This window comes from Belonocnema kinseyi, chromosome 4 (assembly GCF_010883055.1).
Source record: "Belonocnema kinseyi isolate 2016_QV_RU_SX_M_011 chromosome 4, B_treatae_v1, whole genome shotgun sequence".
NCBI classification, from domain to species: domain Eukaryota; kingdom Metazoa; phylum Arthropoda; class Insecta; order Hymenoptera; family Cynipidae; genus Belonocnema; species Belonocnema kinseyi.
This window is the reverse complement of record NC_046660.1, coordinates 28,170,269-28,184,930: the sequence shown is the minus strand read 5'-3', so window position 1 is coordinate 28,184,930 and position 14,662 is coordinate 28,170,269. Positions and strand designations below refer to the sequence as shown.

Below are 14,662 nucleotides of genomic sequence, written 5' to 3'. Positions count from 1 at the left end.
GTCAAAACTAGAATTAAACTATATTTCACCGTCATTTTCGGCCAATTGTAACGCACAAGCCTCCTTCAAAAGACCCTGAAAAGGCTTTTTCCGCCAATGGTTATTATTTTAAAGTACGATCGGAACTTCTAGGCGCAAAATTCAGACACAATTTGAATTTTTATGGAGAAAAACCGTGCTTTGCTTGACATTCTTAACTCTTACGTGTTGAGTAGTCGCAAAGTCTTTTGCGACTCCTCTTGTTGCTCGTGTTCCTTGTTTCGCTTGCGCCTCCCAAGACCTCTGGGAACACTGCTCGTTCCATTCTCTCCATCAGCCTCGATAAAACTGACATGATGGTCAAAGCGAACCCGCTCGGAGCCACCGTCCTCCTCCTCGCAAACGGTCCAACTGCTCGACTCGCTCTGCTGCCGATCCAGATCCAAATTTGGTCTTCGACGTGAACGCTTCGCCAAGCCCGGCGCTATTTCATCGAGTGAACTCAAAGAAGCCGCCTGACCTGCCGCCGAATCACCATTGCATTCAGCGAGAGCTGGTGTCTGCTCGCCCTCCACACTTGGACCACTAGTGATCGAGCTGCCTTCGATCTGTACGAATATGAGACTTGGTTTACTAAAAATGTTAAGTAAAAAAAAAAAAAAAACAAATTAATTTTCATCTTGACTGATGAATTTTCAACTAAAATTATCAATCCTCAACTGGAATAGTTAAATTTTAGAACAACAAAAAAATGAGTTATCAACTAAAACCATGAATCTCCAATTTTCAACCGAAAAAATGATAATTTTTACTAAAAAAGATCAATTGTCAACCAAAACTTCGCTCGCAAGTTTGAGCGCGATCTCGCGCTTCGCACTCAGATAATTATTCTTTGCATTTGGAATTCTTAAAAAAAAACTTTATCAAAAAGATCTCTTTTAGACGGCAGTATTTATATGCGTCTTCATATTCTGAATTGTCGACTTAATTATGTATAGTCAAAGATTAAGTTTCTCAGAGCTATGTAGGCTTTGACGTACACATTCTCATCGTGACACTCGCGCTGCGCGCTCGATTTTTGACAGACATTTGTAAACAGGTTTTGTTGAATTTTTTTCTCCTAACTTTCGTCGTTTTTCCACACATTTTTATTTTATTTTATTTTTTTCAACGTTATTTTTCACGAATAAAACAAAAGGTACGCGTCCTATCAAGAAGTGATGCTTAACGAAATTGTAGATCTTTTTTTGGGATAACAATTTTTGTTAATTCGTCTTTTTTCTTATCCTACATAGTTTGTCTACAAAATGGAATTTTTTATTTTTCATTATTTTTTTGTGCAATTAAAATTTGAATTTTTGATTTTTGAAGAAAATCCAAAAATTTATCATGATAATCTTGTGGGTCTTTTTAAATGAAATGTTTATCTTCTCTTGACTTTTTTTCATATCGTGCGTTTTTTGGTTTAAAATTTTGATTTTCGGTTGATTTAAAAAATTTTCAAAAAGCTATATCTCGGAGAATTTTCTTTTTGTCGAAAAAAGTAATAAGGATAAAGTGTTTGTTCTTTTTAATAATATAAATATCTCTACATAGAATTTTCAAATTCAGAAAAAAGTGGTCTTAAAAATTTTCAAAATGCGCTCACTTTTTGAATTTTTATCAAAAATGGTTGGTTAACGAACTCGTCCTTTCTTTTAGGACCTAAAAAAAGTATGCCAAAGATAGATTTCATTCATTCATTTTTTCGAGAGTTATCGTGTTTACGGACGGCCGGACGGACAGACAGACGCCATCGTAAAAACCTGATTTTCGAATTCAGGGGGTCTCGAAACGTGGAGATCCGTTGAAAAACTGTGATGTCAAATTTCCAACAATTCTAATACTTTCTCAATCATAAATGATGAGACTGTAAAACTGAATTTTCAAATAAAATTATAAATCTTCAACTGGAATAGTGAAATTTTAAACCAAAAAGTAGAATTTTCAACTAAAATGATGAATATTTAATCGAAATACTTGAATTTTTAACCAAAAAGATACATCTTGAAACAATAAGATTAATTTTCAAATAAAAATATTACATTTCTATCGAAAAATACGATTTTGAAACAAAATATATGAATTGTAATAAAATATTTTAGTTTTCAAACAAAGGAGACAAATTTTCAACTAAAAAGTGGAATTTTTAATTTGAAAAAAAAAATCAATTTTCAACCGAAAATGGAATAATTATATTTTTAATTAAAAAAATTAATGTTTGTCTTAACTGATGAATTTTCAAATAAAATGATAAATCCTCAACTTGGATAGATGAATTTTGGAAAAAATGAGTTATCAACTAAAGCAATGAATCTCCAACTTTCAACCGAAAAAATGATAATTTTTACTAAAAACGATCAATTTTCAACCAAAACTTAAATAATTAAAGTTCAAATTAAGAAAATCAATGTTCAAACAAAAAAATTAATTGTGAAATAAAATTATAAATGTTCAACTGGAGTAGTGAAATTTTTAAGCAAAAAGTAGAATTTTCAACTAAAATGATGAATATTTAATCGAAATACTCAAATTTTTAACCAAAAAGATACATCTTGAAACAATAAGATAAATTTTCAAAAGATTACATTTCTATCGAAAAATACGATTTTGAAACAAAATATATGAATTTTAACAAAATATTTGAGTTTTCAAATAAAGGAGACAAATTTTCAACTAAAAAGTGGAATTTTTAATTTGAAAAAAATCAATTTTCAACCGAAAATGGAATAATTATATTTTTAATAAAAAAAATTAATGTTTATCTTAACTGATGAATTTTCAAATAAAATGATAAATCCTTAACTTGGATAGTTAAATTTTGAAAAAAATGAGTTATCAACTAAAACAATGAATCTCCAACTTTCAACCGAAAAAATGATAATTTTTACTAAAAAAGATCAATTTTCAACCAAAACTTAAATAATTAAGGTTCAAATTAGGAAAATTAATTTCCAAAAATAAAATTATAAATCTTCAACTAGACTAGTGAAATTTTAAATCAAAATGTAGAATTTTCCACTAAAATGGTGAATAGTTAATCGAAATACTTGAATTTTTAACCAAAAAGATACATTTGGATACAATAAGATTAATTTTCAAATAAACCGATTACATTTCTATCTGAAAATACGATTTTTAAACAAAATACCTGAATTTTAACTAAACAGTTGAATTTTCAAACAAAAAATTAGTTATCAACTAAAATAATGAATCTCCAACTAAATTATTTGAATTTTCAACCGAAAAAATTTTTACTGAAAAAGATCAATTATGAACCTAAAATTAAATAATTAAGTTTTAAGTTAAGAAAATCAATGTCTTTATAAACAAAAAAATGAATTTTCAAATAAAATTATAAATCTTCAACTGGAATAGTGAAATTTTGAACCAAAAAGATGAATTGTCAACTAAAATTATGAATAATTAATCGAAATACTTGAATTTATAAACAAAAAGATACATCTCGAAACAATAAGATTAATTTTCAAATAAAAAGATTAGATTTCTATCGAAAAATACGATTTTGAAACAAAATATATGAATTTTAACAAAATATTTGAGTTTTCAAATAAAGGAGAACCATTTTCAACAAAATAGTTGAACTTTTAATTTGAAAAAAATGAATTTTTAACAAAATATAGAATAGTTACATTTTATATTCAAAAAAAAATTAATTTTCATTTTAACTGATAAATTTTCAACTAAAATGACGAATCCTCAACCGGGATAGTTGAATTTTAGAACAAAAAAATAAGTTATCAACTAAAACAATGAATCTTCATCTAAAATAGCTCAACTTTCAACCGAACAAATAATCATTTTTACTAAAAAAAGATCAATTGACAAAAAAAATTAAATAATTAAGTTTCAAGTTAAGAAAACCAATGCCCAAACAAAACAAAATTAATTTTTAAATAAAATTATAAATCTTCAACTCGGATAGTTGAATTTAAAAAAAAAAGTCATCAACTAACATTATGAATATTTAATCGAAAAACTTGCATCTTTAAACCAAAAAGATGCATTTTAAAACAATAACATTAATTTTTAAATATAAAGATTAAATTTCCATCGGAAAATACAATTTTTAAACAATATACAAGAATTTTTACAAAATAGTTGAATTTTCAAACAAAGGAGACCAATTTTCACCCAAATAGTTGAACTTTTAATTTGAAAAAAAATGAATTTTCAACAAAATATAGAATAGTTAAATTTTAAATTAAAATAAAAAATTAATTTTCATCTTAACTGATGAATTTTCAACTAAAATTATGAATCCTCAACTGAGATAGTTGAATTTTAGAGCAAAAAAATTGAGTTATCAACTAAAACAATTAATCTCCAACTAAAATAGTTGAACTTTCAACCGAAAAAATAATAATTTTTACTACAAGAGATCAATTTTTAACCGACACTTAAATAATTAAGTTTTAAGTTAAGAAAATCAATGTCCAAACAAAACAAAAATGAATTTTCAAATAAAATGATAAATCTTCAACTGGAGTAGTGAAATTTTAAACCAAAAAGATGAATTTTCAACTAAAATTGTGAATATTTAATCGAAATACTTGATTTTTTAACGAAAAAGATGCATTTTGAAACAATAAGATAAATTTGTAAAGTAAAAAAGGTTTTAATTTCTACCGAAAAATACCATTTTTAAACAAAAATACATGTGTTTTAACGAAATAGTTGAATTTTCAATCAAAGGAGAACAATTTTCAACCAAAAAGTGGAATTTTAAATTTACAAAAAATTAATTTGCACCAGAAAATGAAATAGTTACATTTTTAGTTAATCAAGTGAATTTTTAACTAAAATGCGAATATTTAACTAAAATGTTTGAATATTTCATCAAAAAGATTAATTTTTAAGGAATGAGATTAATTTTTAAACAAAATACATGAATTTTAATGAAATAGTACAATTTTTAATGAAAGGAAACAAATTTTCAACCAAATAGTTAAATTCTGATCTAGAAAAAACTATCAATTTTCAACAGAAAATGGAATAGTTACATTTTTAGTAAATCATGCTAATTTTTAACTAAAATGGGAATATTCAACCAAAATGCTTGAATTTTTAACCAAAAATATATATTTCAAATATACAACTAAAATTATTAATCCTCAACTGAGATAGTTAAATTTTTAACAAACAAAAATGAGTTCTTAACTAAAACAATGCATCTCCAACTACATTTTTTGAATTTTCAACGAAAAAAAAGTTTTACTAAAAAAGATAAATTGGCACCCAAAACTTAGAAGATTAAGTTTTAAGTTAAGAAATTCAATGTCCAAATAAACAAAAACATTAATTTTCAAATAAAATTATAAATCTTCAACTGGAATAGTTGAATTTTAAACCAAAAAGATGAATTTTTTAACTAAAATTATGCATATTTAATCCAAATACCTGATTTTTTAACCAAAAAGATGCATTTTGTAACAATAAGAATAATTTTCAAATAAAAAGATTAAATTTCAATCGAAAAGTACAATTTTTAAACAAAATACAGGAATTTTAACGAAATAGTTGAATTTTCAAACAAAGGAGACAGAAAATGCAATAGTTACATTTTCAGTAAAAAAAAAAATTAATGTTTATCTTAACTGTTTAATTTTCAACTAAAATTATGAATCCTCAACTGGGATAGTTGAATTTTATAACAAAAAATGAGTTATCAACTAAAACAATGAATCTTCAACTAAAATAGTTCAACTTTCCAGCGAAAAAATGATTATTATTACTAAAAAAGATCAATTGTCAAAAAAAAACTTAAATAATTAAGTTTTAAGTTAAGAAAATCAATGTTAAAAAAAAAATGAATTTTCAAATAAAATTATGGAATATTCGACTGAAGTTATTAAATATTTTTCATCTAGGAATAAAATTATTTTCAACCAAAAAAGAAACAAATTTTCAATAAAATAGTTGAGTTTCTTTTAAAAAAATTCCTTTTCATCGAAAGAAAATACAATTTTTTCTATCAAACAGCTAATTTTTAACCAAAGAAATGAATTTTTAATCAGAATGATGAATATCCAATAAATAAAATTAATTTTCCACAAAGGACTTTATGTTGCAACCAAGTACATTTATTTCTAACGTAAAAGCTGAATTTTTAAGTGAAATTATGAATATTTAACTGGAATACTTGAATTTTTAATCACAGAGAAAAGTTTTTAAACAATAAGATTAACTTTCAAAGAAAAAAAATGATTTTCTACCAAAAAGTTAGTTTTTTTTACACAAAATACGTAAATTTTCAACGAAAAAAAAAGAAGTTTTCAATTAGAATAGACAAATTTCTATCCAAATTGTTAAATTTTAAACTAGAAAAGGTCACGATTAAACACTATTGATTTTATACAAAAAAGACAAATTTTCCACCAAATTGAATTAATTTTTGTAAAAATAGTATAATTTTTAAATATAAAATATAAATTAACAACCAAATACTTAAAATATCATCAAAAGTAGATCAAACTGGAACAAGAAAAAAATAGAATAGTTGAAATTACAGTTAAATTTTCGGTACAAAATTTCTTTTTATTCAAAAAAAAATAACAAGTTTTCAATCTAATAGCGCATTTTTCAACCAAAGAAATAAATTTTTCATCAAAATTAATTTTTTTTAATAAACTAAAACCTAAATAATTAGGTTATACTCTCACCGATTATAGAACTGAGAGCTAAATTAAAAGTACAGTCCTCAGAGTCCCTACGGGATAAAATATAGGGACCAAAGTCATTGTTATCACAGAAAAAAACTCTCGGTTCACAAACCTTTTTCACGGTCAAAAAAATTTGAAAAATCGAAAACTAAATCTAAAAATTGTTCCATTCGAAATAATGAAAACTGAACTGCAAATAAAAGCACTCAAAGTGAAACTCTTGAATTTTAAACTTTGAAAATTCAAGTTTAAACGTTGTTTCAAGTATAAAATGAAAGCTACTAACATTTTTCAACAAAACAATTTTAAATTAAATGCAATTTAATTTCCAAATTCCAAATTTAAAACTTGTATAAACTGTAGAGTTCAAAGATTAAGATTCAGTTCCAAAAATATAAATCCTCGTTATCATTTTCAATGCTCTTAATTGAAGAATCAATCAACGAATTTAAAAGTGTTCAAAATTATAGCACTTTAAACAATTTTAAATTCTAATTCCAGCTCAGAATTTGTTAAAAAATTTTAATTCCCTGCATAAATCCGGAATTTTTATGCTTTTCAAAAAATTTCCAGTTCAAATCCATATCAAATAATTGTAAAAATTATACTTTTTTTGTAAAATTCCCTATTCTAATTACAATTTAAATTTTTTCGAAAATACCCTGTTTCAATACAGAACAATAATTATGTTGGAAAAATTCAATTCTCTATTGAGCTCCAGCTATTAATTTGTAAAAAAAATTGTAAACTCCCTATTCAATTTAAAAGCTAAATTAATTTGATTTTAAATAGTTAATCTTTTTTCGAAGCCTGTTAAAATGCTTAAAAAACCTCTAAATCTAAGCCGGATTTTTTCGGTACGCGTAAACACCGCGTTTAAATTATTTGAAATAATTTTTAATTTTTTTTAAATATCTATATATCTCTTCAACTTTCTCGAATTTTTTCTAAGAATAATAGGTGTTCAATATTGTTATTTATACAACAAAATTCAGCACTTTGATTTACAAATTAATTTTTTTTTTTAATAGAAAAATAAAATTGTAATTTATAATTGCTGATTTTAAATGGACAGTCAGATATTTCTAAACATTAAGTAATTGTTCTTTTTCTTAATTAAAAAATTTCAAATTGTATGGTTTAACAATGGAATATTTTAGAATAAAATTGAATGAAAGCCTTTAATAATAAATATATTATTTGGAACTTATTTTAAAATTAAAAATAGTTTATAAAGTTTCAATAGAGTGTTCAAATTTGTTTAAGACAATTTTGCATTTAAAGTAATTAAAACTGAGCTGCAAATTATTTTTAACAATTTTGAGCTAGAAATATTAAAAATTGAAAAATTATATTTTTGTTAATAAATTGAACACTTCTTAAATTAAGAGTTTCATTATTTTTATTTCAAATAGTTTAAAAGACGAAGTGACCGTTTTGATCGAAGTAAAAAAATTCCCGGTCATTTTCCGGTTAGCAAACATTTTTCCCGGTTAAGAAAATATTAAAAATCGAACTTTATTCGAAACATTTTTGAAATTTAAAGTAATAAAAAATAAACAACATTATGAACATTCATAAATGATAGACTTCAAGAATTTAGATTAAATTCCAAAAATATAAATCCACGTTAACATTTTCAATACTCTAAATTAAAGAATCAATCGATAAACTTTAAAAAATTTCAAAATTATATTATCAAGTTATTTTAGACTAGAAACATTTTTTTTTAAATTAAAATTTTTTTAACTTTAAAGTTCTTAAATTAGAAGTTAAATTATTTTCATTTTAAATAGTGTAAGCGTCCTTGAAAAGCTTTAAAAATTTATTTCAACATCTTGAGAAACCTAGAAGTCGATTAACATTTTTTTCAAATTTAAAATCATTTTTGAAATTTTTTCAGAACTTCTAAATAACTTTTAAAATAAAAATTGAACACTTATTGTTTGTAAAAAAATTAGAGTAATTTTAAGAGATATTTAGAGGTTTTAAAAAGATTCAAAATTAATTTACAACTTGAAATGTACCCAAATTTCGGTGAAAATACCTACAATCCAATTTAAAACAAAATTTAGATTTTTTCAGATTTCCAACAAAAATAGAAGCTTTTTAAGAATTGTGAAAGGCTTTAAAAGAATAAAAACCTTTTTTTAACATTCCCAGAAAAATTGAAAATGATTTTTCATTAATAAAAATTATTTTAACAGAATATTTAAAAAAATATTCAGAGATTTCCAGAATTGTCCAGAAAGAACCGAGAAGATTTCAAGGATTCAAAAAAAAAAAAAAAATTGCAGTATTTTCTAAAAATTGTAGAAAAGATTTTATTCATTTTAAAATATGTTTAGAAATTCTGAAAAAAAAATTCCACACACTTCGTTTAACTTACTTGAACATCATATTAAGTTTTAAATTAATTTTGAATCTTTTCAAAACGTCTAAATATCTCTTAAAAGTACTCAAATTTTTTTTCTCTACAAATAATAAGTTTTCCATTATTATTTCTACATAAAAATTCAACAATTTCTCTTACAAATTAAACATTTTTGAAAATAGAACGTACGCGTATTAAATTAAGAGGGAAATTATACTAAATATTAAATAATTGTTCTTTCCAAAAGAGTGTTCTTACTTTGAAATTGAGAACCGAACCAGCTAATGCCCTTGTCGATGCTGCTCCATCGTCCAGGGCGATTGAAGCGTTGACGGATTTTTCCGAGAGGCTAGTAGTGGCCGATGCAGTTTCACTGCACAAGCTAAATCTCTGTGTCGATGTCACGTCAGCCTGCACTTCCAGTCTTAAAGGCATAAATAAATATGAAATTTAAATTAGGGACCGTATTTCAATTTACGTAACGGATTATTGGGAATGGTTAAACTACGATACGCCATCTCGTGACAAAAATCCGAACTAGAAAGAATAGGTACGATTTTAAAGATGCATTTTCATTTCTGCATAAAAGTGTTTTAACAATTCTTCTTTTTTTTTTTGTCGCAAAGTTAAAATTATTTATTGGACAATAAAAATAAGTCTTTATCAGAAACAAAGAGGTTTAGATTGAATTTTCATATTATACGGTAAAAAAAATACATTTTTTGGCAGAAATATTTTTCTAACAAAATAACAATTATTGTTCTATTTATTGTAAATGTACTAAAGATTATAAACTTAAATGGACTAATTTTAAGGGAAAAATTAACTCAAAGTAAACTTTTATTAATTTATAGATAAAATATTTGCATAATCTGGATAAAATTTGTCACTAAATGCATTAATTAAAGTTTATTTAAGCTTACGATGCATTGAAACTTACATTAAATAGTGAAATAATTGTTTTTTTAAACCTCACAAAAATGCTTTTTTTCACGGTATAAGATGGAAATTCTATCTAAAACCATTTGTTTTTGATGAAGATTTGTTTTTAGTATTTAATCATGGTTTTATATTTCACAAAAAAATCGTAAAAACACTTTTATGCAAAAATTACAATTATTCTTTAAAATTGTACCTACTCTTTCTAGTCTTTATTTTCGGCACCAGGTGGCGAAACTAGTAGCTAGTTACTGCTAGTTAATTTTCAAAATTCCCTGATTTTTCCCTGGCGAATTTTTAACTTTCCTTGATTATTAATATTCAAATAGCAGGCGGAATAAAGCAGTATTTCATGTACAAATTTAAAATCATGACGTTCATTTTAATCAACCTTTAACAAAACAGAGAAAAAAATTTCAAAATAAATGAATAAACAAAATCAAACAGATGAATTTTCAAATTAAATTATGAATATTTAACTAAAATAATTCAATTTTTTACGGAAAAATACAATTTTTAAACAAAATACATGAATTTTTAGTTACATTTTTAGCAAATAAAATTAATTTTTGACTAAAATTATGAATATTTAACTGAAATACTTAAATTTATAACAAAAAGAAGAATTTTCATTAAAAAAATCAATGTTCAATCTTATGGATCCTCAACTGGAATAGTCGAATTTTAAACCAAAAAAATTAGTTTTCAACCAAAGCAATGACTCTCCAAATGAAATAGTTGAACTTTTTACAGCAATAAAAATAATTTTTGCTTAAAAATATAAATTGTCAAACCAAAACTTAAATAATTAAGTTTTATGTTGAGAAAATCCATATTCCATCGAAAAAATGAATTTTTAACTAAAATTATGGAATATTCGACTAGAATAGTATTTTCATTTTAAGTTTTACAAAAAAATTATTTTCAAACAAAAGAGAAACCAATTTTCCAATAAAATAGTGAAGTTAACTTTAAAAAAATTTCTTTTCATCCAAAGGAAAAACAATTTTTCTATCAAACAGCTCATTTTTCAAATAAAAAAATAAATTTTCAATTAAAATGATGAACCATCAATAAAAAAAATAATAATTTTCACCAAGAGTTTATTTTTCAACTAAGTTAATTTATTTTAAACCTAAAAGATGAATTTTTTAACTGAAATGATGAATATTTAACTGGAATACTTAAATTTTCAAACAAAAAGAAAAAATTGTAAACAATGAGATTAACTTTCAAAGGAAAAAATTGTTTCTCTTAAAAAAGATTAATTTTATACCAAAATACAAATTTTTCACAAATTGCATTAATTTTTGAAAAAATAGTATAATTTCTAAATAAAAATAAATAAATGAATCAAATACTTGAATTTTCATCAAAAAAAAAGATAATAATTTAATTCTTAACAAACAAAAAAATAGTTTTTAGAAAATAATTAAATTTTTGGTTAGAAATTCCTTTTCATCCAAAGAAAAAACAAGTTTTCAATCAAATAGATCATTTTTCAACCTATGAAATAAATTTTTAATCAAAATAACGAATTTTCAATAAATAAAAAAATAATTATTTTCAACAAAGGAATTTAATTTTCAACCAACTGAGTGAATTTTCAACTAAAAATATAAATCTAAAAAAAAAATTATTTCTCTACAAAGTGATTTAAAACAGATGGATTTTCATTTTAGAAATTTTTAATAGTTGAATTTTCATCAAAAAAAGATTCCAGTTCTCTTTTCAACACCAAAATATTTAATTTACTACGAAATAGTTAAATTTTCAACAAAACGGCAGAATTTTCAACCAAATAGTTGCATTTTTATTCACAAAAAATGAAATCTCTTCTAAGACCGATGAATAAAAAAAAATCTTCAAACAAAATAGTTTAATTTTCAGCCAAAGATGATTCCAGTTGACTTTTCAACCCCAAAATAAGAATTGTAAATAATAAGTTGATTTTCTTCTGAATAGTCGAATTTTTATAAAAAAAGTTTGACTTTTTAACGAGATTGTTAAGTTTTCAACCAAACAGTTGCATTTCGGTCCAAGAAAAATGAAAATTTTCAAAAAGAGTTGATTTTTCAGCCAAAAAGATTTCAATTGAATTTTCAACATAAAATTAAGATTTTTTAACAAAAAATAAATTTTCTACCAAATAGGAAATATTTCTGCAAAAATTCAAACTTATTATATGAAAAATTGCTATTTTAAAAAAAAATATGAATAAAAGTTCATAAATTGTTTGTAAAATAAAGTAAAAGAGTGATGCACTTCCTTGCGTAGTTCTGAATTTAAAAATTCAAAGTACATGTTTTGATAACATTCTCTATTTTTTCCCTAAATATTAGAAATTTCAAAGAATAAAGATAAATTTTAAACAAAATAGATAAATTTCCAACTAAGTGTTTAAAGTTATAACTAAAAAAGGTAAAAAGATAGAAAAAGGTAAAAAAAATTCAACTAAAGTAATGAATCTTCACCGAAAAAATTACTTTTTAACAAAGTAGTGTAACTTTAAGCCAAAAAATATAAAATTTCAACGAAAAATTGAATAGCTGATATTCCAAAGAAGAAAGACTTTAAATATTATATTATTAAATAAAAAATAATTAAATTTAAACAAAAAATACGAACTTTTAATTAAATGCTTAATTTTCAAGTCCCAAAATTAATTTTTAATAAATAGAAAAAAAAAATCAATTTTGAAAGAAAAATCGTTTAATTTTCATCGAAAAAAATGAATTTGCAACTTAAAAAATGTTGAACCGGAAAAAGGAGGTTGGAATAAGATACTTGAATTTTTCATCAAAAAGATGAATTTTCAAACAAGAAGATTAATTTTTTTAACAAAAAGTCGAATTTCTAACTAAAAATTAATTTTTAGCCCCAAAAAATTTTGGTATTTTAACAAACTAGTTAAATTTTGACCTAAATATATACATTTCTAACCAAAATAAAGGAATTTACAAACAAGAAGAATAATTTTCTGAAAAAATCAACTTTCATATATATAGTTAAATTCAAATCTAAAAATATCGATTTTCAACAAAAGAAAAACGAATTTTTATAACATAGTTACATTTTCAATCGAAAATGATTTTTCAACCAAAACCATAAAATGTTTAATTACAACACGATTAATTTTCAACCAAAAAGACGAATTTAAAAAAATACATGAATTTTCATCCAAATGATGGATTTTTAAACTAAAAGAGGCGAATTTTTAACCAAAAATGAACAAGTTAAATTTAGAGTTAATCAATTTTTAACAAAATCGTTCAAATTCAACCAAAGAGAAAAAACTTCGAAGGATAAAATTTTAATAAAAGAAAAGAAAACAGTTGAAGTGACAAACTAAAAAATAAGTCGCTTTTTCCTTAAAGCAATTGGTTTTTTAATTTGAAAATATGGCTCTGTTATTTTTTCTGTAAAAAATAGAAAAGTTTTTACAGGGTGGCCGTTTTAAACAAATAAAAAAATTCCCGGTCATTTCCCGGCTCGCAAACATTTTTCACTACCAATGAAATTTAAAAAATCAAACTATATTCTAAACATTTTTTCCATATAAAGTAGTAAACAATAAACAACGAATTAAAGCATTCAAAGTGGAAACCTTGAATTTCAAAATTTTAAAATTGAAGTTTAAAAGTTTTTCAATTCAAAAATTGTGTATTAAAATGCTCAATAATTTACACGTACCAAGTGGAAGCTTAAATTAAACAATGTCAAATGAAATGCAAATAAAATTGTATTTTAAAATCTTGAAATATCTAGAAGTGGTTTGGAAAATCCTGCAAATTAACAAAAAATTTAATTTGAATTTATAAATAACAATTCAAAATGAAATGTAGATTTTTGCAGATTTCAAACAAAAATTTAGAATTCTTTCAAGAAATGTGAAAGACATCAAACAAATAAAAAATTGTTCAAGATTCATAGGAAAATTGAAAATGATTTTTCACTTATTAATTAAACATTTTTTAATTAGAACAATTACAATTGCAACGCTAAAAGATTAAAAGTTCTTCAAAAATCTTCTATATTAAGAAATTTCAAATTAAATGGGATAAAAATTAAATAATTTAGACTCATAATATTTGAAATTTAATAAAAACCTTTAATGATGACTATTATATTATCATGGATTTATTTTCAAGTTGAAAAAAATGCACGTTTACATTTTTTAATAGCTGAAAAAATTAATAGAAATAATATATGAATACATTTATTTATTAAATTTAGTATAAAAAATAATTTAAAGGAAGAGCTGAAACTCTGAATTAAAAATATATGATTGATAAATCAAGAAAATTTGTAATTTAAAATTAAAATTATCTGAATGAATGATATATTAATTTAAATTCTTATCAAGACTTTTGGATTGAAACAGTTACAATCTGAAGATTCTTAAATTTTGAACGGATTTAACATTGTTTCGTCAAATCAATTATTGTTCAGATTTCTATAACTAGGGTAGAGATCCATTTAAAAAATAATTTATTTATTTATATTTACAGTTGATGAAATAAAACTGTTTCTTATCAAAAAATTTTCCACTTCAAATACTTTTAATTTTTAATTGTTGAAATCCTCAAAACTGCACTTCAATTGTTTAAAAAACTGTTAAAATCGAACTTGGGTAGATTTTTCTTCA

The 14,662-nt window shown here is 23.4% G+C and overlaps 1 protein-coding gene across 5 annotated transcripts in view; it reads right to left on the bottom strand.

The window, feature by feature from the left end:
• Positions 1-14,662, bottom strand: part of LOC117171662 (E3 ubiquitin-protein ligase RNF19A-like) — a 63,221-nt gene continuing 48,559 nt past the window's right edge. For 4 of the 5 annotated variants that reach the window (XM_033359169.1, XM_033359171.1, XM_033359170.1 and 1 more), the window contains exons 11-12: positions 9,334-9,499; positions 1-587 (exon numbers count right to left, since the gene is read on the bottom strand). In XM_033359169.1, the coding sequence (XP_033215060.1) occupies positions 201-587; positions 9,334-9,499 (553 nt within the window). In that variant the 3' untranslated portion in view covers positions 1-200. Of the gene's footprint in view, positions 613-9,333; positions 9,500-14,662 lie in introns of all 5 variants that reach the window. The other variant, XM_033359174.1, reaches the window with a different exon arrangement.